The sequence below is a fragment of the Rhipicephalus microplus genome, chromosome 6 (genome assembly GCF_043290135.1).
Source record: "Rhipicephalus microplus isolate Deutch F79 chromosome 6, USDA_Rmic, whole genome shotgun sequence".
NCBI classification, from domain to species: Eukaryota; Metazoa; Arthropoda; class Arachnida; order Ixodida; family Ixodidae; genus Rhipicephalus; species Rhipicephalus microplus.
In genome coordinates, this window is record NC_134705.1 from 88,404,907 (window position 1) to 88,432,315 (window position 27,409).

General features: G+C 46.5%; 1 protein-coding gene across 1 annotated transcript in view; it reads right to left on the reverse strand.

Moving 5' to 3' along the window:
• Nucleotides 1–13,818: 13,818 nt before the first annotated feature.
• LOC119168554 (homeobox protein Nkx-2.1) overlaps nt 13,819–27,409 on the reverse strand; it is a 48,828-nt gene continuing 35,237 nt past the window's right edge. Inside the window, exons 2-6 of the mRNA XM_075866166.1 lie at nt 21,686–21,903; nt 19,879–19,980; nt 18,396–18,548; nt 15,246–15,534; nt 13,819–14,114 (exon numbers count right to left, since the gene is read on the reverse strand). Of these exons, the coding sequence (XP_075722281.1) occupies nt 13,969–14,114; nt 15,246–15,534; nt 18,396–18,548; nt 19,879–19,980; nt 21,686–21,903 (908 nt within the window). The 3' untranslated portion in view covers nt 13,819–13,968. The remainder of the gene's footprint in view (nt 14,115–15,245; nt 15,535–18,395; nt 18,549–19,878; nt 19,981–21,685; nt 21,904–27,409) is intronic.

A 27,409-nucleotide genomic window follows, 5' to 3' on the forward strand; every position in this document is an offset into this window, starting at 1 on the left:
GTGCATGGTTTTGGTGATCAGCGCTATATACTCGACACGTCATGTATAAGGTCTGCAACTTGAGTAACTGTGGATGATCGCTGTCGGAACCCATGCTGCGCTGGCGATAGAATGCCATTTCGCTCGAGGTACACATTTACATGCTCAAGGATGAAATGCTCAAGCTCTTTGTATGAAGTCTTAGTAAGAGAGATAGGCTGGAAGTTAGAGGGTTTGGTTTTATTTGCTGACCTAATTGTCGACTGGGATAATTTTTGTGATCTTCCAATCATTTGGTTCAGCACAACTTGTAAAAGATTTGTGATAGAGAAATATCATATATTGATAAATTTCCTAGGCATATCTCTGAAAAAAAAAGCGTTGGAAACTTTGTTTTTTCCGGAACATTTTTTTTTTGCTGTCTAGCTTCAGCAGTAGGTTCAGCCCACACCTTCTGGTTATGTTCAGCGGTGCTATAAAGCTATTTCAGAGGAAGCCTTGAAGTTCGGTAAGTGACCATCGCCTGCTGCGAAAACAAAATGAAAGTACCCATTCAGCACGTTAGCTCTGTTTTCACCTTCCCGTGTGGACTCAGCGTTGTGGTTCAGTAAAAGGTAATTCCACAATTTTTGCTGAGAGGATTCAGAGCGTTACCAAGGGTGTTAAGAAGGTAATTATTTTAAGCTGGTTTTACCTTTGCTTTCGTGGTTTTAATAGCTTGCGGGAGCTTCTTTTCGTGAGTTGGCTGGTAATTTGTTTTCAAGTATATTCTTGCATTTTCACCTTTTTTCATTTTTTTCTTATTAGGATTAGGATTTTTTTTCTTATTAGGATTACGTTTGTTTTCTTCCTTCGCACGAGAAGGCGCATAGGTTTGAATAAAACAAAGTACGACTGATAAGAATTTTCGCCAGATAATCTATATGTTACTATCTGGAGCGTCGGCGGGTTGTTCGAAGGCACTTAGTTCGTAAAGACGATAGTCGAGTATCCTGTTATGCCTTGCTAAAATCGGAGTAATACCCTTCTCACATGGGTAGTCTAACATGATTAAGCACGATGGCAGTTAATTCTAACGGCTGTTGTATCCAGTCAGACGACAACACTAACCGCAGCTAACTCGCTAACGACCGTCTTCGTAAACGGACGTAAGAAACACTGTTAGTGCCCTAAACTGAGAACATGGCGGCCTCCATGTCGTACGCGAGCAGCTCGGCTACCAGCGAAATGTCCAGCCAAAAGCTAGCCAACCGGACCATAGTGACGACGGAGGCGTTGATACGTTCGTTGGGAAGATAAATTACGTGTATAAGCATTACCACGGGATACTTCGTATTTTAATTAGGCCTCCACATTTACTACGCGGTAGCTATACCGAGACGTGTAGCTATAGCGCGTTGAAGACGAATCGTTTTTGTGCAAAATGGCACACCCCTTGAACATGTGCAATCATTTGCTACTAATGACGCTATGCATTTTCAATGTCAGCCCTGACAAAAGTTAAAACTGTGTTCTTTGCGGGCGTCCTAGTTTGTCCGCGCTGCAAAAGGCTGACAGCACCTCTATATGGTGTACGGTAACTGTGGTTACGGCCGCTAACTGCGATTGGGTATAACAACGATTTAGCTTACTCGTGTGACATGAGTATAAGTGGTGATTTTTGTTTTTTTGCTAACCTGACATTGTGTACAAGAGGAGAGCATAAGCTGACATTTTTGCATCGCCTGCTAAAATGTGGTCCCTCAAGAATATTAAGTCAAGAATGTTAAAACTTATTGCTTGTGTGCGTGTAGCTTTATAGTACGATTTGACAGATTGAATGCGAGCATCAAGTCTATAGGCCATCGAAACATGCGTTTCTACTTTCCACAGTGTGTCAATTTATATCCGCCAGGTTACAATCACCACGAATAGTTAACCTAGATTTGAACACGTGTTTGTGCATGTGCCCACACAATCATCGCGTCAACTCAATATCGATAGAAGATATTCGATATACGCAGTCGATAACATTTGGGTGAAGACTGGAAAGTATATAGTGTACAAAAGCCTGCTTCAACACCTTGTGCTGCTTCTGATGATATGTGGGGTTTAACGCCCGAAAACCACCATATGATTATGAGAGACACGTATAGTGAAGGGCTTCGGAAATGTTTACCACCTGGTGTTCGTTGACGTGCACCCAAATCTGAGCACAAAGGCCTACAGCATTATCGCTCCCTTTGAAAATGCAGCCGCTGCAGCCGCATACCTTTTGCGATCTGTAGAATAGTGAAAGGTGTTTGCTTTTTGATGAAAATAACCTTCGCCCCTAACCTTCAGTCCCAAAAGGCCTTGGTTCGATGAGCCCAAGCAGCAGCCGATGCCAATGTTGTCCCGTACTTAAGGGATTCCCACCTACTCATTGTGGGTGCCATCCTCTTATGAAGCGGTCGCTGCATACATCCTGGTTTTTTGTTTGTTTCTTAAATAAATGTTTTTACCCCTACCCCCCCACTGTCTGTCATTGCATTCTACCGCGCAATTTGGTGGCGCTATTTCGGAATCTTGAGCATATGTTGTCAGCCTCGTTTAGGTCACTGCTACGTAGTGCTCAAGGCTCAGCAGCAATGTTTCAAGCCATGTTTGCTTTCAAATTGGACGGCGTGCATTCAAATTCAGAAAGCTTGTTTGCATGTTGAATTTAGGTAGTGATGCTGCATTGTGTGTTTATCTGGTTTTTATCTTTACTTTTCAGAACAAGGCAAGCCGGAAGTATATTTAACGAGGAGTCACCTTATTACTCTGACCATCCCACTCATAGGTAAAACGATTGATACGAAGTTTATCGATTGTAAAAGAGACTCCAGCACGTGACTGTTTTCGTGAAGTCCCACGACTTTTTCCGAATAACACGAGAGAGAAAATCCTCTCCGACGGAAAAGTATACTTCTTACAGTTTTTTGTTACCTTCGTTTTATCATGAAAGTCAAGTAACTCCACTGTGATTGGCCTAGTTTTCCCAGGTACAGGTTTTTTTAGTCAGTGGACTCGGTCGGTTGAAATTCGTTGGTTTCAGAGTGCCTTTAACGGGGTTGTTGTTGATTATTTTTTCAAGAGAGAGTGAACGTTTTCACCATTTTCTTCTGGTACGCCATAAATAATTAAATTAGATCACCTCGTTTTCTATCGGCTGTCTATCTTTAGTACTAGAGAACGTATAGTGCTTTTTGTGAACCAGTGACCGGATCAGCTCATGTCGATATCGTACTGTCCAGGGATTGTCAGTTTTTTTTTCTTTTGATCGATGGAGTTTAGTTGATTCCTTTTAATACCTTTAAGGTAGTAAGCATTTGCTGCTTCTTTTTTATATGTGTGGCATTTTGTAGTCGCACCTACTCGCGATTCCGGTGTAACGGTCTCATGGTGTAATGGCCAGCACTCTGAAGCTTGAATCCAGTGATTAGAGTTCGAATACCGGTGAGACCTGACACGTCATTTTTATGCTTTGAAAAGTTGGATATTGGTATATAAAGCCACCGTTACGCTCCTGCAGCGCTTGCTCTGTTGTGGTCTAGTATATATATCTAAGACACGTGGCTGTCTCGCGGACATCCTGGGTTCGATACCATCGTCCGGACACGACAGTAACGGCCTCATGGCCAGCACTCTGGGCTTTGGATCCAGTTATCCAAGTTCGAATATCGGGGATACCTGTGAATTTACTTTTGTTATTTAATGAATGAGATTTGTGTAGATCCAATCACCTTTATGCAGTGTTGAGTTTGGTCCGGCTTGGTATATTGGCTTACATACCGGGCGGCCACCCTGCGGGTGCTGCCGTATGATCGGTAATCATTCGTTAGTTGTGTAGGTGTGCACAGTGGTCAACTCTCTTCTGTAGAAAAAGGAAGGGGCGTCGTGCTCAGAATTGCACGAGCGACATCTGCAGTCGTAATTACTTCATATCTGAGCATGCTCCGTGCGAACGATACACCATCCCTGCTTTTTTTTTTATCTTTGCTTATCATTGCTGATCCAACTACCGCTATGGCCATCGAAAGCGGTCTCGATGATTTAGCCAAAGAACATAAAGAGGAGCAAAAAATAAAGTGAAGGTTCTCGATATGATATGATGTTTACTACGAACAAGGAATAAGTCCACAGTATAAAAGATGCCGAACCCCGTGATTAGAATTTTTTTTGGTGCTATACATACAGTTGACAGTGCTTACGACGGCCAAAGCAGTTATTGTGGACGTGGCAATAAAAGATGACGGAAACTGCAAGGAAGGCACACATCAATGGCTCTGCACGCATGCTCATATGTGATTCGTTTTGAACAGCAGATGCTGCTCGTGCTGTTGCGAGTGTGATACTCCATCGTTCTAGATATGTGTTGATCACTGTATGTACAAGATGATCTTAGATTGGACGAGTGGGTGCCGCTGTCATATGGCCTGTTGTAGGAATACTTCCTGGCCCCGCCATAATGGTCTAGTGGCTAAGGCAGTCGGCCGCTGACCCGCAGGTCGCGGGATCGAATCCCAGCTGCAGTGGCTGCATTCTAGATGATGGCGGAAGTGCTGTAGGCCCTTGTGCTTTGATTTGGGTGCAGGGTAAAGCACCCTGTGGTGGTCGAAATTTTTGGAGCCCCCCAGTACAGCATCCCTCATAATCATATTGTGGTTTCAGAACGTTCAATGCCACATATCAATCATCAGCCAAGAAATACTTTCTGAATTTTAGGGTGTCGTGACGTGACAAGAAACGCTGAATGTACGAACTCAACCATTTTCATTCGTATACAACTACCGTAGTACTGTTCGTTCAGTTGTTAAACAAATGAAAACTCAAGGTTGGCAGCCTGATGTGGCGGCAAAGACAACCATTCGCAAATCAGTCTAAGTGAGGGTGCACATGAACTCCAACCAGGCGGTGGCAGAAAAGCTTATAGGTGGGCTAGTTGGTATAGATTCATATTACAACTTGTCAGCGCGAAAACAGATGAGACAAAGTAAGAAGGTACACATACAAGAACAGACTGAACAAACAAGTGTAGACTTCCCCCTCGTCTTTTCTTCTATACAATTTTGCGATGATTAAATCCAAGTTTATGTGTGCTCTTGTTTGTGTACTTTATTAGTGACTCTATTGCTGGATTCCGAGCTGAAAGGCTGCGATCTCCGACGCCAGCTTAGCTCTCGCCGACTGACCCGCCGTCCGCGGTCTCCAGATCAGTGCCGTGTAGCTCTCGCCGAGTGGTACCCCGTCCTCAACTTCTTCAATCGTGTCTCCCATCTCTCCTCTTTCTTCACTCATGTACAGCGAGTGCTCCATCTTATATATTTTTCTCTTTTTACTAAATTTGTATCCCCCTTCTCCCATTCTTTACAAGGCACTGTGCCGTATCGCCAATTAGACAGAAAGTGTTAGGTGCTTTTTTTTTTGGGGGGGGGGGGCGAAACTCTTTAGGCGTGGCTTGTGCGTCCCTCATTGTAGTGCGTACCACCAGTGGCACATACCCGAAATAGCGGTCGTTGGAATGCCCACTGGATGGCGGTACTTGTATATGATGAATACATGATGAAAAGGGTTGATATGGGGGTTGAAGAGCTCACTAGGTAGACGGACGGAGGGACAGGCATACAGAAGGACGTATGGACGGACAGACAGATAGAGAGACGACCACACGTACTGACGCAGGGATGGACTGACAGACAGACAGACGAACGAACGAACGAACGAACGGATGCATGGACGGATGCACCAATTGTTACATGGAGGGACGAACACATGGACGGACGCACGGACGGATGCAAGCAAGAACAAATGGATGGACGGAAGAACAGACGGACTGACGAAGGCTTCGCCCCACCAATCAGCATTTGCTCAGTGGATGTGCTGTGATTATTTTTTCAGGAGCCACGGATTCGTGCGTTTATTACATTGTCCCGTTTGTTTTTGAAGCCAAGTTGTCCTAATTAAGGTCCTAATTAAACAGCTGAAGAGGCTGCTATAACACTCGCCACCCAGTTGGACAAGTGCAAAGACAAGCCGCACTTTGGCCATGAGTAATTCGGCTATTCCCGAGCAGGAATCCCTCGTTGCGTCACTTGGCCAAATGATGAAGATAACAGTGGGCAGGCGACGTCACTTTGTGCTCGGGCCCCTGTTCCACTGGTGCTGCGCCATCGAGCTTCGAGGCTGTAGTGTGGGGCGCTTTCCGATTGTCGCCGTTGTAACGTGTTGTTGGGCGCTTCGGACCATTTGGTTGCCATGTCGATGGAGGCCTACTTCCGAAAATCATCGCAGGTACGGGCACTCGTAGCGATGCTTTTTCACAAGAGGTCAGTGCCTTTGAGCTATCAAATACGTGCCACTGCTCACTTGAATTCTGTATTCTTGTATTTGACGTGAAGGTAGCAATCTTTTTGTATCAAAATGTATATCCTGCCAACGCTCGTTTTGACAGCTCATATTGACACAATGCGACTTCAAGTTACGCGCGCTAGCCGATACTTGTGCCCTCCAGATGGTTTGCGACGCACGAGCCTGCGGGGCCCAGCTGCACGCGACCCGTGTTGGAAAAAAAAGAAGAACGTAAAAGAAGAGGTAAAAGTGAGTCCTCGAGACAACTAGGAGATTTCGTTCTAGCTGTGTTATTATTCTCGGGCACAAGTTCTCCCTGCCTACGTTAGCTCATTAAAAGTGTTCATTGAACCGTGCGTTACAATATTGTCATGTTTTCCTTCATACGAACATTCTGAGCATGCATGGTGCGGGAGATATACGTGTATAATTGAATACGGTTTGGTGTTAAATGGTAACTCACACTTGGTGGGAGTTATCATTTTCGCTTTTTTCATTACTGCACATACGCGCAGTTGGCTTCCTTCTCTTGTTCGTAGGAAAATGCTTCGTGCGCTGCAGTAAGGCGTGCGAGTATTATAGGTCATGTATCTATTTCCCATCTTATAAGCTATACCACATATCAGCAGGCATAAATTCTTGGAACATCGGTGTGCCTGTGCCACCCCAGAGCTGTCGAGAAGCATTGTGGGAGTGTTAGGCATCGGATAACGCAGGCGCAGGCCGGTGCCCACAGACAATAATTGTCATCACTTTTTCGGGGACACCTATGTTTGGCAGCTAGCAGTAGAGATAAGGTAGAAATAACGACTGCGATAAGGTGCTTTCCGTCCTTGTCGTATACGCTTTCCGTCAGCCTTCATTCACCATCAGTTGCGACGTAGCGAAATCGCAGTCCCTGTGTCGGCTATGCCGAGAGATGTCAAGCAGGGTGAAGATTACGTTTTCTCTAAATGCGGCAGCCGGAGTTTGAAAATAAAATTTTTCAGACGTAACGCCTTCGCGATTACCGTCACAGATTACAAGGGCACGGTACTGGCATCGGCGACTATTCTCGCCAAACGTGCGGAAACAGCCGAAGAGGCTGCTATAACACTCGCCACCAAGACGAGGGAGGATCCAATCGCGGTCTTTACCGACTCACAAACAGCGGCATGGAACTACTTGAAAGACAGGGTCTCCACGGTGGCGATTAGGCTACTAAAGCGAATGGGCCATCCTCCTCCCTACACGTGCATCGTGTGGATTCCGGGTCACGAAGGTCTCTAGGGAAATGAAGCGGCACACACCGCAGCCCACGAATGCGTCAACCGGGCATTCCTGTACGAGATCCCAGGCACCTCCCACTCAACAACAGGAGCAGACGCAAGAGAACCCATACCACTAACGTATCATGCATTGCTGCAACATTATCGGCTCAAACGCAGGTCATACCCTCCGCAATATCCAAAACTCACAAGAGATGAAGGCACTGATACAGCCGTCTTCAAAGCAACACGATCACCCACGGCGTACTATTGCACCATATGAGGCCAATGTTGCACAGCTACATCTATCCTCACTGCAATGTGGCAGACACTCTGGCGCACCTCCTATTGCAGTGCAAAGTAAGCGTCCCAAGGCTACAAGCAACAGCACCAGATGCGGACCAAGACCTCCTCAGTGAAGCGTGGGAAGCTGCGATCTCCCTCCCAGACATGGTCGAGCAGGGTCAACTCGTCGTACAAGCCCGGCGAACTGTCCAGGCCAGAGGATTCCTGGAATAAGAGACCCTCCCACCTTCACTCACAAGCTTAATTCAATAAATGTTTTATATCCATCTCTTTTATCCTGTAGGCGTTTAACACTTTTTCATCTTCTTCTTTACCCTCCCGCATATCAGAGCGAGGTTTTCGGGCAGCTCAATGACGCAACAGAAGAATGGATAGGTGACTACTTGGTAATTAGTATATTCATTCGAAGCGCGGAATCAAATGACAGCGCGGTATCAAAGGACAAGGAAGAATTGCTTGTCGCCTTGGGTACAGCACTCCCAGTTCCTCGAAAGGAAGATGACGCTTCATGACCATGATTAAGGGAAGCAGCTTTATCATTTGCAGGCAGGAACGGTGTCCTGCTGTAACTGATTGAGAAAATCCGTCGTATATGACGGAAAATTCACCGCCTATCTGTGCGCTTCGCTGCAAATGTCAAAAGGTGATAGCATTCTGCCAGCCTTTTTTTTTTTCGTGCACAGCGTCACATTTTCAGTGCAGCATAAGAAACACTAGGGTCTTTAGAATTGCGTATCTATGTATTTTCTCGTAAAGGAACACACCAGCTAATACTTACGCATTGGTCTTACACCTCAGACATGCGTAATATTTGCTTTTTCATCGACAATGTTCACAAGTACGAACGCAGCCATCAATCAATTTAAGATGGCTGGGCGTCAGCAAGCGCTTAAAAAAATGGCAGCATATTCACGGAGTGAATGATGGGAGTGGGGCGAAGCATTCGTCCGTCCATTCGCTCTTGCTTCCGTCCGTTCCTGCGTACGTCTGTGTAACCGTCCATGCGTCCATCCACCCGTCCGTGCGTGCGTCTGTTCGTGCGTCCGTCCCTGCGTTCGTCCATGCATCCGCGCCTGCGTCCGTTCATGCGTCCATCCATGCATCTGTCTGTGTGTTCGTTCGTCCATCTATTCAGCACTCCAAGTACCACCATCTCGCATATTTTCATCATATATTCTCCATATAGAAGCACCGCCATCCAGCGGACATTTCAAGGACTAAACAGGAGGTGGCACATGCACACCTTCTTACGGCTTGCGCTTCGGGTTTACTTCCCACCTTTAACCACCTCGAGTTCATGGTATATACTAGTTGACTGTATTCATGGCTATGCCGCCCAACGCTCGCTAAACCTTTCTAAAACCGAGGAGGTTACACCCAGCGAGTATAACGTAGCAACCCTTTCTTGTCAGATCGTGCTCAATGTAAAGTTGCTAATGGGGATCGCAGCGTGCGCGTTACCTAAAGGCCGAATGCTCCTGTCTCTCATTCCCCTTAGCAGCCATTAACATGTGCATTGAGCACTATCTTTTATTTTTCAACAACGCACGGAAGAAATCTCTCACCGGAACCGCCTTGGAGGTCAAAATCGTAAGGACCGCTATTTCGGGTATGTGCCACTGGTGGTTACGTACTACGAGGGACGCACAAGCCATGCCATAAGGAGCTTCGCCCCTAAAAGAAAACTATAGTCTGTACTAACGACACTGGTTATACACAGCAAAGACCTATTGGAAGCTCCTGATGAAATTGGAGTATCGCCGTAAGAGCTGCGTGGTTTACCAGAAAATTAGAAACTTGCATGTGGAACTCCACGTGTTTATATAGGCGGTGTTCCTATGTCGTGGGAAGTCAATGACTTTGTTGTGCTGTACGACGATTTTACCACAATATTACAGTTAGTTTCTGCTGTATAGAACAGGAAGCCATTTTTGACAACTTACCGTTTTTCTCGTAAAATATGACTGTTCTTCGCATATTTCCCATTCAGTTACGGCTAAGCACCGTTGCCATCACCGAGAGATGGCATCTCGTACATATTGTACACCATCAAATCCTGGGTCTCCAAATCCTGGGAATCAATGGCTGTTTCTGTTCACTTCGAGTGTGCCTAGCACGCCTCCTTGATGCACGCCTCCTTGAATTGCTCTTTTCAATGAACCACTGTGAAGTTCAGCGAGAATCAGATAAGCTTTTATGCAAGAAAAACACAGTCCTGTAATAGTGGCGGTATATACCTCGATATCAGCGCTATCGACATGATAGGCTTCACTGCTTGACTTAGCAGTGGCTTGTAGGCCGCTATGAATTTTACCGTGGACATCAAATATGTCAGCTCCTGAAGCTGTTTCACAACAATTCGACAATTTTGAAGAAACTTCTGCAAAGTTATTCAGTGCTAAGGATGATGTCACTCACACACACACACACACACACACACACACACACACACACACACACACACACACACACACACACACACACACACACACACACACACACACACACACACACACACACACACACACACACACACACACACACACGCACGCACGCACGCACGCACGCACGCACGCACACACACACACACGAACACACACACACACACACATTTACGCACGCACGCAGGACAAGTGCTGATTAAACACTGGTCGACATTGTCGACATGATTCAGCACCACTACCGTGCGTCAGTGTTTTCTTGTGTCTTTTTTCAACTTCGCTGATGGCCCACCAACATGCCCAAATCAAAGCACTTACATCTCCGCCGATGCGCCTGCATGCTACTACGGCTGCATCGTACTTATTTCTCGAAGGCTTTCAGAAAGGCCCCCTTATTTAATGGCGTCGCTGCCCTCGGTGTGCAAAAAGGTCCGTGATAGCTCCCGCACGGTGCTCACGCGTCTAGTCACACGTGTTTTGAAATCGATAGAAAAAACGAGAAAGAAAAGAAGTGTAAACCACCACACTACATGTACGTTACCCTCACCGCCACTGCAAGCAGCGGTGCTAAGAGAAGTCGGCAACGGCTGACAAGGAAAAAGAAGCCCCCTTGTTTGTGGAAAGTCTTTCCTGGCTCTTCCAGCTTCTCTCCACTCTCTGTTCACAGGCGTGCACAAGCTTTCAATCGACGGCGACGCTGAAGCTTCCGAGCTCGTCTTCTCTCCTGCTTTCTCTCCAGTGGGCGAAGGGCTTGGTAAAGCCGACGGAACGAGAACAGGAAAGCCCAGGCGCTTCCACCGCGCCATGCGAGGAAAGTCTTTCGTTGTCGGCGACGACGACCGGCCGTTGGGTCAACATTTGCGCCGGCGTGCCCTGCCGTTCATGACATTCCGAACGCCCCCTATCGACAGGATTGGCTTGCCTTGGATCGACTCGGTGCGCAGCTGCGATGTATCGGGTTGATTGCGATGACGATGCGGTTGCCTATTTCTATAACAACGAGTGGTTCTTTGTTTATAAGCGTATTTGATCGTGCTGTAGCCTGCCATGACTTGCGTTTCGATGCATTGATTATAACGCTCTCTGGGTCCCCTGTTTGCCGGTCTTTGTCCCCGCCAGTCTTTCGATTACAGGTATCTCCCATTTCGTTCCAGTGATAACATCGGCATCCTCCCCACATTACTATCGCGTCATTTTATCTGCCACCAGTGTCTTGTATGGTTTGGGACGTAATCGCTTACTTAGATAGGGACGTGGCCAATAAACGGGCTGCTCCTCTGTTCTTATTTGTTTTGACTACCATGCACGTACGCCCGCGAGCAAGTATTGTTATTGGAAGCAATAAGAGAATTGTCCGTTCTCGCCCTACGTTTGATGGACGGTGGATCCTTTAAGAGGGCATCCCAGGCTCTCCGGATCGCGCATTGTTTACGCGTGCGCCTTCAGTAGGGAGGAAATTGCCGGAGCCAGTCGGGTGGATGGCCTTATACACAATCGAGGCACTTACGAAGTTGGACGTCGCACGCTTATACCGAGTGGTTTACCCAACCCCCGTAACGGATGAAGAGCTTCGCTCGTCCTCTGCAAACAAATGTACGCCCTGCTTATTGTACACATTGCTTGCTTCCACTCCTGCGAATGCACGACGTTGCGTAACGTTTGATAGACCGCTCTAATTGGCTTCCTCCTGATTCTCTTAGGAGGAAAAAGTGCTTCAAGCACCACGGCTGACGTCACAAAGGGCCCAATAATGTCTCACCCACCCTGAAGCCGCACTTGTCATGGCTCTCTATTGACGCACCTCAATGTCACTCAGAACTTGACTATAGCTATTTGAGGCGAGTACACGTCGATGGCTCAACTTTCTGAAGTGATCAACGCATCGTTGATTTAGGTCTTGTTGGCATTTACCTTGCAGTATGGGAATTTTTCACTAACCATCTATCCCCCTACCCCTCTTCCTTTACGTTTTTCTGAACCAATAGTTCTCTTCCTTTATCCAGCCTAGTTCACTGGAGAGGCTAAGTGTAAGTGTTAGTCCTACCTCACGCTAGCGCTGTTTAGTATTAACATTTGCTTACCGTCATTGTCATACTCGTAACAGAATTACTAAAAAGAGGGAAACAGACACGTCATCGTACACAGCATAGTCGGTATGTATTGTCAGCAAACTACTACAGGTGTATGTACAATGATTTATCCATCTACGTGACATACAGCAAACAGGTGATGCACTCACTTAGAGCATCGCTAGATCGTTGTCCCGAAAAATCAATGACGCCACACTGAAGTACCGAGAGTCCGCCTGGAGGTCGGTCCAATGCCGTATATGTACAGTGGCTATCGACGACTCTATCTAACGAAGCAGATATTGTCGCAAAGAACATGGACACGCACGCACACACACACACACATACACATACACACACGCACACACACACGCGCGCACACGCACATACACACAAAATGAACGTCCACTTAGGTTTGCTGCCATCAGTGGCAGATGTTATCGCCTATCTCACGAATACTTTCTAAGTTTAAAACTGCATGATGCGTACACGAGTTGTAAACTATATAGCGTGACAAGTTAACCAATGGGGATGGTTGATTTCATCAGCCCCGGAGTCCCAATGCTCTGAAGTTATTGGTGAGAGGGTACGGTTGATGATTATCACACATCGCTGATCACCGTTGGTGCGACGTTCAGTTAGCCTGTCCGAAGCATGGGTGGGCGAAGGAAACGGAAAAAGAGAAAAAGCTTTGGCACTGCCATTCGGCATGGATATTCGAGCACCTCTTTCGCTGCTTCTTGGTTGACGAGAAACACGTCGAGCTGAGAAATCAGGCCCTCACCGGCATTATGAAAGTTTGCGGTGACGGAAGATCCACTACGCAGAGTTCAAGCACACACGCATCACACACAGGTAGAGTTACAGTCTGCCATTGTCAAGGAACGTCATTACACTGTTCTTGTTGCTTTCGTCGCCACGTTATGTAGGTGTCGGCACTTGACTGAACGGGTAGCCGCAAACTTAGCAGTGCCGTGTGATGTTCGCAAAATGCGCAGTCCATTGATGTTCGGCACCACGTACTTCTGCCCAAAGGCGGTCCGGAATATTTTACATGTCGGCTGACTGCATTATGGTGGCTACAAATTCCCACTAACAGCTTCTTCTAGCTGGCACAGCTGAAGTAAGCATCGCAGTTTCCACTGGTGTTGGGATGTCGTGTTGTCCACATGCTGATTTGTCGTTTCCATCTGGCTACCCAAATGTCTTTGCCGGCGTGCCACTTCTCGCCCCTATTATGGCAAGAATGTCTTAAACGAGAAGACAACGACGACCTCCCGCGATGCTTATCCCGTCCACATTGTGTCAAAATCATCTCCGCATCGCGAGTCTTCAGAGCACAATGTCGCAGAGGTCTTCATCCTGCGGCAGTCCTTCCGGCGCTCCCTGTCTGAGTGACAGGGGCCTCGTTCCAGACGCTGCAGTGAAGTCCTGTTCTTCGTCTTCGTCATCGTCTTCCTCTTCTTCATCCTCACTGAAGTTGCAGTCGTCGTCGTCGGTGGCGACCTCTCTTTTGACAGTCGCCGGGGACGCCTCGTGGGCCCGCTGGGGTCACGAGGCGTCCCATAGGTCCAGTCACCAGGTCCTGCCCTGCAGCTGCAGGTACGACGGGCACATGGAGGGCATCGTGGCTCCCGGCATGCCTCCGGCTCCGGTAGCTCCGGCGTTGCCTACCATGCTGCCTGGGTTCAGGTCGACCGCTTGGCCGTACGATGTCATACCTGCATCAGTAAACAACTTTCGTATGGACGAACCAACGTACATACAAGTACGAGACGTACTGCATGACAGTGGTTATCGGAGTTATCCAAGTAAAGCATAAGCCGTTAACGCGCTATGTATTATACAATGGCGTTATACATGATACCAGATACTGATTAGTCCGTAGGTTTCAGATGGGGAGGACTGTAGCGAACGAATGTGCTCGACAAAAAGTTAACGCCTTGTTGTGCTTCCTTGTAGCGGCAGAAGATGGAATCACTATTGAGACATATCTTCAAGAGTCATTCCACTTTATTTGCCAGTGTAGCAGACGGTGTGGTTCGCGTCCGCGTGAAGGACGAAGAGACAGAGAAGCTCGGATATCATGTCCGTAACATCAGCTTAGTCACCCGACCGAAAATGTTCGTTTTGAGTCTTCTGTTCCCACAAGTTGGTGACTTTGTCACTCACATATTTTTGTACCTCATTCGACATTCCCAGTAACAGGCCAGAAAGCGTGACATTGCTCTCTTGTTAGTCTCCCTGCCTTCATATATACGAGGCTTGCCCAGCGCATAGCCATAGCTATTCAAGTACTCATCACCGTGACCCACTGTGAGATATTTATTGAAATGGCACAGGCAAGCCAGCTTCGCAAGTCAACCTGCAACGATGCTGCAAACATGCGATAGGACATACATTTTTGCTTTAAACACATCCATGCTCGTGTCATACCTTGCCTTCCCTTCTCAATCATTATGCATAAACCAATTTTGATCGGTTGTGTTGTGCATTAAGCAAGTTACGCTTGGAATTTGTAAACGCCAAAAGTTACTAATATGTGCTTATTCATTTTCCCGCTTGTTGCTGTGATCTTGCTCAAGCCCATATTTTCTAGTGGTGCACCATTTTTTACAATGATAAACAGTTTCCTTTTTCTTTTTATTTGTATATAAATGTAACTGTAGCTGTGCGGCCGTGGGCTCTTGCTATTAGGGCGGTGAGCTCGTCAAGCTGTCGGAAGACAGCATTTTATTCGCTGCTACATTGTTTGCTTTTAATATAGACAAAAATAAAGTTGATTGATCGTTTAGCTTCGTGCCTGCTTGGATTCTTCGTCGCTTACGGTGCATGCGCGTGCGGAAACTCACCGTTGATGCCTAGAGGGCTGGAACTACTGGGAGGCCCCCCGCACATGACCCTCGCTCCGGGAGAGCTGTCCACCAGGCACGACCTGTGGTGGTGGTGCTGGTGATGGTGGAGCCCTCCTGATCCGATGCCGTTGCCGCTCCTCTGCGAGGAAGATGAGGACTGGTGGTGCGAGGCGCCCACCCCTCCGACCGAGGAGCCGGTGGAAGAGAGCAGGTCGCCGACGGCGTCCTCTTCTCCCGAAGAACTGCCGCACGGCTTGCCGTCTTTCACCAGAACCGGAACAGCTACCTGGAGAAACACGGACACGTTGAATAAGAACCGGTTATCTGTATGTCAAATGAGGAAGAACAAGCGATAGGTCGAGCCTAAGATCCTGCAGCGAAACAATCCCCTTTTGTTGGCCTTATGAAATTCAGGAGTGGACTATCGTATTTTGCCATTTTCAGCCTTTTCTTAATGATTGAAGCGAGGTGAATCAATTATTATGACCAGTATCGGTAACTTGCTGCATTTGAAATATTCGAAGAAAATCATCACCTATACGTGCTCGTTTTCAAAGAAAATTATGATTTAAAAGCTTCGTGGCGGCACTGTTCGTACACACGTTACCGTAAAAATGAAAATAAATACTTTGCTCCTTACTCAAACAAAAAAGAGACGCCTAATTGTGGCTATCTGTAAAATAAACGGTAATGCCTTACCTTTACCGTCACCAAAAAAGTAACTAACGTTACCTCTGCTGTTACTCCGTAATGATATTGAACCCCAGGTGGTCGAAATTTTCGGAGCCCTCCACTAAGGCGTCTCTCATAATCATAGGGTGGTTTTGGGACGTTAAACCCTACATATTAATAAATAAAACGTGCTACCTAAACAATGATAACACCCAAAATTCTCAATTGACTAGAATTGTTTATGAAAATTTTAATCTACTTGAGAATGTAGAAAGATGACTGTAGAGTTACACACGATGGCGTCTGACTCTGTGGCACATGGTTAAGTTTCTTTTTTCTCAATCTGACATTAGAAACGATGTGATATACAGTGATGTACTCTATCCGCAAAGAAAGCATCACTGTATACTCAAGAAATTCACAGTGATGGGCCTTTACTCGCCCGATTAGGACCTCCAGTGGAGATCATCGAAATCAAAACTGGCGGCCATTGGCCTCCTGAATTACCCGCCGTGCGCCGGTAAAGGCCATCCCGGAAGCCTACGTTTTGTTTCATTCTAACCTGTATATTTAACGCAAAAATGTGCGAACGTTTATGCTACGGTCATTCAGTAGTTCTATAACCAAAAACGTAGCTGCCATTGCAGAGCAAAAAAATGTAAATTTATTTTCAGGAAAAAGTTGATAAGTCACTAATCAACTTTGTAGCAACTGTTATGTAAAAACTATATAGGCGAACATATTCCACGGAAATCTGTCTGGCTGGATGATAATTGATACGAATAAAATATACTTGCCAGCCAAGTGGCTGGAGAGATTATCTTATTCGTAAAAAACTATAATAAACATTCGCGTATTAAAAAAAATAAAAGCACTCCTGTTCGTTCTACAAGTTCCAGACAATGTTAATTTACTTGTTAATGCGCAAATATTTCATACCCAAAATGGTTTTTTTGTAATGATAAGATTCATGTGTAATAAAAGTGGTCCCTCTGTATTGAATATGTTCCATATTTCTTGCCTCCTCAATGGGGTACTATGGAGACTAAGTTCTTCTTCAGGCTATAGTGTGTGGTATGTGCATGAAATATAAAGTACTCAATCAAATCTAAAGTGCAGATTTTCGGATCGTTGTCCATCTCTCGTGGAAATCACCCGTTCGAAATAATCATGAAGGACAATTTGTGTTATATGTGCTGTGTATTGGTAATAGTGGTTAGCCGTAGTATTCTTAAGACAGTGGTATTAATGCGCTTTAGTTGAGGCTGGGACGCCAATTAAGCAGGCAGCGAGTAGAATTTTCTCTCTCTCTCTCTCTCTCTCTCTCTCTCTCTCTCTCTTGCGCTGCAAGAATAAAGCTCGAGGTTTCGCATCCCACTCGCGTTCTGTATATCCTTTTAAGTCTTCTACCTGGCTGGGGTTACACGCATTCTCCATGATGCGCGAAACTTTGTTAACGCGGGCTCTCGATCAGCAGCACACCTGTAAACTGGTTGAAGTTAGCAGCTGTCTCCTCCTGGATGAACCAGAGTTCCACAAAAAGCCGCTTATACTAATTGATCTCGTTGACGCGGGACTTCTCAAATTCGATGCCATGGTCGTTTATTCCTCTGTGCTCAGTGAGAGGGCTCTTTTTTTTTTCATTAGAACTTGCAAACGTTGTTTTTATGTTCACGCAGTCTCTTGGGAAAGTTATTTTTCTCCCCCCCCCCCCCCCCCAATAAACAAACTCTTGGTATGAAGTAAACATGCCCATGAGCTTTCCCTTCGGACAGCCCGTCGTCTGCGCACAGGAAAGCAAGGTGCCAGCAATCCACCTACTACAGTACACTTCCACGAAAAGCATGTCTGTACAGTATAAGTAGATTCTACAGCTTTCTTCAAGCTTTGTAGGGCGATGGCTCATGCTTGGCCACAGAGAGTCAGCGAGTGTTCGAAAATTTCTACCCACGATTTCCACGAGCAACACCATTTCTACCCGCGCATTCTTTGCCCATCATGCCTGGCAAGTCAGCAGCTGTACGACACTGCGTCTAAAGAATGCGATCGGGCGAGCTCTGGGAAAATGGCACCCTATACAAGATGAAAAACTAACGAGTAACGGGACACCGCACGTTACTGGGAAGTCTTATTGTAAGTATAAGTTACTCATTACAGTTCCGAAATTGCAATGAGTGTATACGTTACTAACTTACCGAAATAACTAACGCGTTACCGGTGACGGCGTTACTTGTAACGCGTTACCGCCAACAATGAGTTATAGTAACGGTGTTCTTGAAATGCCGAGAGCACTTACACACGGAGCAATCGTAGACACATGGACGATTTCGAAGCGGATGAGTGGATATATTGAGATAATTGGTGCGAATATGAAATCTTCGCGATCTATATTCTCGAGAACAAATTTACCTGCAGTTTGGATAATCTACTGATGACCTGCAAGCTATATGGCGGCAAAAAGGTATAATGTGGTACCTTTCTAGGCGAGTGTGATCCCTGGTGCGCGGCTGACGCCCCGCCTGTGCCGACGCTGCTGGCGCCGTGCTGCTGCAGCTGCTGCTCGGCCATGGCCTTCTCCTTGGCCTGTCGCTTGCATTTGTAGCGGTGGTTCTGGAACCAGATCTTCACCTGCGCAGAGAACAACTGGCGTTTCAATACGTTTACAGCGTTAAAAAAAAAGATTGTTATGTGGCAGTGAGGTGCACTTTTGTTTGCAAGGCTGGACACAAAGATGCACACACGCGAGAGCAAAAGTGAGCGGACCATTCCCATCCGTATAATTTTGCTGTTACAGCCGTCTAGTTGCAAGCCGTCTCCGGTAGAGACCGTTTCTTTGACGAATCGAGTTAGAGTAATGCTCTCAACAGAAATTGCGCCAGACCAATAGTCTCGACAGCAGACAGCCCACCACTGGACGGCGCCAACGGCAGTTTCGGACACGTTCACCTGTGGTCTGTGTACTTCTGCTCGCGAGTGCACATTGAAAAGGCTACGGGTATGTGATGTCCAGCGTTGTTGATGAGTTTATGAATCACTGTTCATTGAATATGCTGAGCACTATTGCGCCTTTTTTTAAAGCTAGCACTTTTTTACTTATAACAGTTTATGTAAATTCGCTATCACGCTCACGCTAGTAGTATCGGTAGCACACAGCTTTTCTCAAGCATTGGCGCTATGGTTTCTACTTATTGGTGCGCTTTTCTAAAATATGCTATACCAATATGCTGCTGCCTAATTTGCTCGGTTCATTGGATGAACATCTACTCAACGTTTTCATATAAGGTCTCCCTTCTTTTTTTTTTCCGTCTATGTCACTGCGGATGGCCTGCAAAGGTGAAATCATTTTTTAATTTTCATTTTCGAAAACCTGCCATTTTCCAACCGTAATCCATCATTACATTACCACTGGGAGTTGATTGATTGATTTGCGGGGTTTAACGTCCCAAAACCACTATTTGATTATGAGAGACGCCGTAGTGGAGGGCTCCGGAAATTTTGACCACCTGGGGTTCTTTAACGTGCACCAAAATCTGAGCTCACGGGCTTAGAACGTTTCCGCCTCCACCGGAAATGCAGTCACCACAGCCGGGATTCGATTGATCCCGCGACTTGCGTGTCAGCAGCCGAGTACCTTAGCCACTAGACCACCGTGGCGGGACAACACTGGGAGTCTTCTCATCGAAAGTATGAAAGTTTGAAAAGGTGTAGATCTAGTGCGCTCACACACAAACATGCACAGTGTGGCTGCAAAAAAAAAAAAAAAACGTGAACACGCGGCATCTACAATCTCTGCTTTTTCGCATTTATTACAGCCTGGAAGGTGCTGGAAAACTACTTAATTCACCTAATATACGATGAAGAACCATTCCAACGTATTTTATTTGCACCAATGTTCTCCCTCCTGTATACGTGACAGCGAACTGCTTCACCGCCGCTAGCTTACGTAAAGATTGCATACTTGTGTAGGCGTTAGGTGTATGAGGCTGGCCAGGTGCTCCCTCTCCGGCGCTGAAAGGTACTTCTGCTGCTTGAACCGTCGCTCCAGCTCGTAAACTTGGGCCTGCGTAAGGTTGAGCGTATATGCTTATAGGCGACCTCCCCTGCATACCCGTGGCTGCTGCATATCATATTCTTTGAACCATCGAGTTTCCCAAAATTATCTCTGGCGCTGCGATCGTCCAGCGACCATGGAATTGATGGATAGTACACGGATTTGCCTAGTCTTTGTACTTGCTGGCGGCGAATCGCACTTGTGGCTTCGTTTACATCTTGGTTTCAGTTTTGCTCCAAAGGAAAAAAAAAACACCATTTTGAACTCCAGGATTCGATTTGAAAGGGTCAGCCTAAAAAACTAAGGTGGTAAAGCGCAACAGCTTAGTCGTGTTTCGTGACAAAGCAGCTTCAAGCCACGCGAAGCCAAAAAGCACGTATGGCATGAAAACTACGCAAATCCATGTAGTATAGTTATCATGCTCGCTGAACCGCCATGCCTTGCAGCTCCCATAGGCACTAGCGCCAGAGGTTTCCCTAGGGCATGCAAATAGCAAACTCAATGCTTTGAAAATGTGTACAAAGGAATAACCTCCCTTCATAATTTACCATCCAGACGTGGGCGGCCACATAGACAGACAGACAGACAGACAGACAGACAGACAGACAGACAGACAGACAGACAGACAGACAGACAGACAGACAGACAGACAGACAGACAGATAGATAGATAGATAGATAGATAGATAGATAGATAGATAGATAGATAGATAGATAGATAGATAGATAGATAGATAGATAGATAGATAGATAGATAGATAGATAGATATAGATAGATAGATAGATAGATAGATAGATAGATAGATAGATAGATAGATAGATAGATAGATAGATAGATAGATAGATAGATAGATAGATAGATAGATAGATAGATAGATAGATAGATAGATAGATAGAATGCTTTCAGTCCGCAAAAAAATACTTCGCATTATAAAGGCACCCTTTTGTCCCTCAACAACATTCGCCAATTCGGCTTCTTTGCACTTCGTTATTGAATAATCGGTGCTCGCCACTTTCCTACCAGGAATGCTCACTGACATTACGCATCCGTGCATGAACTGGAAATGACAAGCGTGCCACGAAATTGTTGCTATAAGAAAAAATAAACAATGTGAACTGATTGATTCACGTACATACTTATCACTGCAATAAATAAATAATAAAAGGCCAGATCAATTGCAATTGTCGTTATAGAAGGAACTTAGACGTTTAGTGCATGCTGACTCTGTTCTGAGAGCGCTGACTTCATAAGTTAAAACCGTTTGCGATGCTCGTTAAGTAACAAACGATTATTTGAGGAGTGATTTTTGTAAAACCCGACTGCTATAGTCTACGTGGTGTAAATTTCTTGCCTCTTTACCATGAACGCAGCACTTACAGCACTTACCAGTCACTAACGACGTGCGGGCTGTTTGCGTGACGTCACATTCCTGATAGGACAAGGGTGGGAGCCGGGTTTCCAAAGAGCAGGCGCGAGTGAGCCGGATGACATCTATTGCAAATGATAACAATATCTCGTGTTTTAAGTCCGAGAATCACCATATGATTATGAGGACCATGGTAGTGGAAGGCTCCGTAAATTTCGACCACAGTGCACCGACATCGAAGATTATCATTTCGTAGCAGGAATAGTCCTAAAATACTCCATTTTTCTTGAGGTGTATACATTGGCGTTCGCAAACTAAGCGACAGGATTTCGTAGAGTTGCAACTTACCTGCGTGAACAGCACGCGCCTCTTTCGTCGCTGGCCCAGGGGAAACTGCATACCTGCGGCCGCTGCCGCGGCGGCACATGCAGCGGCAGCAGCCGCAGCCGCGGCCGATTTGCCCATGGAATCTGCACCCGAGCCGGGACCTCCGCAGGCCGCGCTCAGCGCCGGGCCCAGCTGGGCTCCGGCGCCGGCACCCGCTGGACCACCCATGAGTCGCGAGACTGCAGGTAGCGGCAGAACAATGGACGAGAGGTTCAGAATCATAATGAACCTCGCGCATTCGGTAGGCTCGCTATAAGTTGCAGAAATCGAGAATATGCGAAAGGACTGAACAGCCAAGACGAATTGGGTACGTCATGAAATGAACTGCGTAAACAAATATTGTCGCATGCATGTTGTCGTTTGGGCGACTCTTTATTTTTATTTCTGTACATGAACAGAAAATGAAGTCAAGGCAAATGGTTTAAGAGTCTGAAAAGGTGCCTTTGCTCCAAATTCAGTGAGACACGCAGGCCATCACAAGCACTTAGCAAATAATGAGAAGTGAGATGAAAAAAAGGAACATCTGCAAAATAGTATAGCGCATTCAGCGACAATAAAGCATTGTTAATCGTGATCATATGTACACAAGAAATGTAGTCTTTAACGTATTAGTGCAAAAAACGGAGCTGCTTGGGAAAAACCAATATATTCGTTTACGAAACAGTCACACGGCGTAATATTTGCACCAATAAAAAAATAAAATACATCATACACGAGCAAAAAGAAACTTTCACATAAATAATTATATGTTGTTTTGTAATAGTGCCTTCTTGGTCATTTGCTTGGAGATATCACTATTTCTATCTAGGAAGAAATCGATTTTGTTTAGAAAGGAGGAAGATTATATAGTATACCTTCCATGGCTGTTCTGGAGTAACAGTAACGATAGATAGATAAATAGATAGATAGATAGATAGATAGATAGATAGATAGATAGATAGATAGATAGATAGATAGATAGATAGATAGATAGATAGATAGAACAGCCATTGAACAGCCATTGAACAGCCATGGGAGGGGTACCTTATAAAATACCCCGTGCTATCAAAAGCAGAAAATTTCAAAATCTGCGTAGCTTCGTGAGGCTTTACTGCATACACGTAACGTGTGCATGAACTCGAGATCGTCAACTGACAAGCAAACGCTGTGTACATGTTTGAATGAACACGCACAAACATGTGATCTATAACCGCAGACCTTTAAACAAACAAATGCGAAGAGCACCGTCAAGCGCAACAGATTTTTTCGCGTACTGAGCATTACTACATGCACACCGTCATCGAATGATGAGGTCCATTGAAGCGGAACTACAGTGAGCATAGGCGTGCGCACGAGGGGGGCAGGAGGGGTAGTTACCCCCCCCCCCCCTATCTACCTAAGGAGGGCGGCGCAAAGTCTGCCCCATACATTGGCTTATTAGAGAAGGGAAACGTTGCGCCAAATCATTGCCCCCCCCCCCTCCCCTGAAGGGAAACCTTGAGCACGCATATGCAGTGAACTATAGTCGCTCCTTACTGAGTCTAAAGGAAGCGCGTACGCCATCACGGCATTCCATCATTGCCGTGACAGCAAGCACTTTTAAATGCCAAGTAGCTCTTTGATTGCCGTGTTTATCGCCGTACACACGTGTGCCCGTACGAACGTGCCGCAACGCGTTCTCCTCGCCACAGGCGTTGCAGCGGTGCCAAGTAGGTCATGCCGCAGCTGCGCGTTGTCGTCACGCTCCCTTCTCGAGTTCGCCGTAGCGCCCACAGCTGCCGGCTTCACTGCCCGCTCGCAACAGTCTTTCTTGCTCTACCCTCTCCACCGCCCACTACGCTTGACCGCATGTCGAGTGTAAACACTCTTTCGGCTCATTCATGTGCGATAAAACGTACACGAAACCTACCCCCCTCCCGTCTTTTTGCGTTTCAAACAAACATTTACTCGAGTAAAAGCTACACAGAGTTTCACTTTAATTCGATCTTCCAGCACCCACGTCGACGCCCGTTTCAAACGGGTAACCACCGTGCGCACCACGCTGCAGCTTTGCATCTCATCAGAGTTCCCTTTGGGAAGGTGGTCCACAATTATGTCATGTTAAAAAAGTAGTTTTTCAGTGAAGACATACATTTGTCTCGCTGATTTGAAGGGGTCCTGGAACATTTTTTGAGCATTGTCAGAAAACGCTGCCGATCGGTAGTAGAGGCTCCCGACAGCACGCGAGCCAAATATTAAGGTGCAGCACGTGGCCTGGAATTCACAATAAATTACAAAAGTCAGCTAAAAATTGCTTTCTCTTCTCTCGACAAATGGCGGAATATGACCCAAAATCACACGTGACTTACCCATCTGTGAGTAATCGGCTGATTTGAACATGGCACGCTCGCTCGTTACAGAGATCGCCGCGGGAGGCGGCGACTTGTCCACGCGTGCACGCCCGATAACACCAAAAAAAGCAGCGCATTCGAAAAAAAAAAGAAAACGTGCTCAAGGACACGAGGTGCATGTGACGTTTTTCTCTGGCCCTGCCATCCCTTCCTGCTAAGCTTCCGGCGCTTTCGTCGGGACGAGAAAAGAGAATGCATTTGCAGCATGCGACAAACCTTTGTAACTCCACTCGCACTGGTCGGATTCTTAAAATGTTGCGGTGTTGAATTCGTGAGGCAATAAGCTTTTCCAGTGAATTCATTCCATGGTTCCTTGAAAAAGCGTTTCAGGGCCCCTTCAAGGCAGAGAACCTTGATGATGTCGTCATGCATCACGAGAGTTGCTGACACCAGTAACAAACAGAAATAATTTAGATAGAAATGGCTACTCGTAATCCAATCTGCCTTAGCTTAGCTGCGAGAAAGGAAATAGATCCTTACTCAAGCACACTCCATAGCTGGTACCGCTGTTTTTATTTGAGGGGAAACCGTGTACATGCGGAGTGTGTATAGGAGTATTCAGTCTCACTCAAGCAGTTCCGGATATGTGCTTTGCCGTCAGGTAGAAATGTTTGAAACCAGAGACGAGACGAAATGCGAGGTCGTGTCAGCAGAATAAATATTTTGCTATAGTCCACACAGAAGAATATATACGCTGCGTTTCTTTCTGGCTTCTATCGTTCACTAACTCAAATGGTATTTCCGAAATGTCAAAACGCCACCGGCTAGTTTGGATGACGAAAAATGTGTGTGATTTATTATCGTCTATTGTCAAATTTTCCGTCTTTATGTACAGTCATGTTCAGCTTTCTGCATTTTCTATGCTGTATTACTGAAAACGAATTACTATATGCATGTCGAACGACTACATCGCATTGGTCACGGATACACTTTGGGAGCTACGGGAATACTAAACTAATATTCTCCCTTTCTTCCCGATGACTAGGTTTGCGTACACGACCAGGGATGTTAGTTTCTTTATTTTTGCTGGTGGACCTAAGGATGAACTCAAGAGTATGAGTATGGTGCACAAAAGAAATGTTGGATGGATTACTTCATCTGAATATTTTAAATGGCAGTTTGCTCACTTTCGGGGTGCACTCGCTATCTCAGTTAAAGTTCGTAGTTCTCGCTTTGAGCACACAATACCAATAAACTCATCATTTCTCCTTTCTTCTTCATGGCGAGGATAGGGGGTACACGTAAATGTGCGTGAGTGATTTTGTCTGGTCGGTTGCTAGGTCTTTAGGTGCCCGTATCGTCTTGTCTGTCTATATGGTGCACCACGATTCCGAAGTGAGTGGGACACAAAAATGGTGATGTAAACAAACGTGACAACGTGTCATTGCTGCAAACTCAGCGAAGAACGACGTCCGGGCACCGTATATGTGCGCCTTCACTCACTTCCTGCATGTTTGTGCGTAAAGTACACTTGTTAATGAGGGGATGATCTGAACAGACAGCGCCACTCCGTCCCGTCACGCTCTCCAATATCCCCCTTTATCAAGTATTCGCTACGTGGTCCATCCTTTGCTCTTCGTCATTGAAAAAGGATCTCCCAAGCTACAACCTCGCGCTCGCCTTCTCCTTCAGCAGGCGTCTTACTCTATGTGTCATGCTTTACGTCGCGTCGTCTACACGAATCACCTTATCCACACCACTTTGGCTCCCACCATGGCCCACAACGTGCGACCAGAAAGAGACAGATCTCTCCCGCTTCGTTCTTCAATATCCTGTGCAGGGATGTACTGGAGAGGTGCTCGGGCCGTCGCTGAGCACAAGGACCTTCTAGAGTCTCCGTTCTGTTATTTTTTTTTCACCCTCACCCTCTCTCTCTCTCGAAGCCCTCGCTCTCAGACACTCGTTCTCTGGAGGTGCTCTTCAAGTTCCGTCGCGGCTTCAAGGCCCCCAGTATAGAGGCATCGGGGGAGGGGGAGGGACATTGGGTGGGGAGGGGTAAAGAGCACCTCTCGTGGAAGCCGGTGCTGCACGGCGTCGCCTCGCGCTGCGCGCACTCCAAGGTGAGTTCAGCGCCGGAGTGGTTCCCGCGCGTGCTTCGGCGGGCTCTGTATGGGCCTCTCCGACGTTGCCGTCGCCGTCTCTTCGACGACGACGTCGGGACCTAAGAGACCCTCGAGTCTCGACGGCGGGCCTTCTCTAGGGTCCTCGTTCCTCCCTGCCATAGGGTCTTCCCCCCCCCCCCCGACTCTATAGTGTGTATACTCGTCTCGCAGACGTGTCTCGTATCTCTCTGTCTTTCTCTCCATCAACCTCCTTTCTCGTTACGAAACTGTATAAAAAATGAAAGGCCGGGTCGCAATGCCAGTCGAGGTTCAACTTTGGACCGGTGTGGTCGAAGCAGTAGCGGTCGTTCTTGGATACACGGAACGTCTGCCGTTCTGTGACGTGCGCGGGTGCTTGGCGTTCGTCGACAGTGGGCGGTCACGTAGAATTTTTGGGCGACTCAGGGAAAGAAAAGTGTTGTTTGTGAGTGTGTGGAACATTTCTGCTGTTTGTGAGTTCAGCATTTCTAGCAGCTTTTTGTGTGGCAGAGATAACGGCGAGAAAAACCTCGGATTACCTCCATACGTTGATCTGTGCTTTGGTCGACTCAGCGCTTGTTCTGTGGTGCCGCGGGCGTTCCGCGTTCACCGTGGCAGGGGTTCCTTCACTGATGACACGTCGTCATCAAAGTGAAGCATAATCTTTGTCGTCTTCTACGTACCCGTCACTTTCAGCGACATTGTTCTGCCATTTTTTTTTTGTTGAATCAATCAACAAACTCGACGAACAGCCATCTGGCAAATCATATCTCTGGAGCGTTCTATCTCTCTGGTGTTCCTGATATGAGTTCTTACAAATGCTGCTATACCAATCTGAAAGCTTTGCCATTGGACCAGAGAGCGGATATCAGCTGGTATGTGTTCTAACTATTTCCGGCATCTGGTGTTTTTTACGGCCGTTGTGTGTTTTCATGAACGCGGAGTGCATGAAACAAACATCCGGCTATATAACCATCAAATGTGTCGGGGCACTCTACTTTGGCCATTACTCTGCACTGGGTTAAGCGTAGGGCCTGCCATAGAAAGAACTTGCACGTCCGATTCCTACAACGCGTAAATGGAACGGAGCTTGCACGCAAAAAAAAAACGCCCTTGAGCCAAAGATACTGACCTGAATTTTAGCGTTCTGTCTGATATACGCGTAAACTAGTTGTGTTGTGCTTATTTAGTGATATATTGTAATATATTTTTGAGGCTTGGAGTGGCCTCTATAA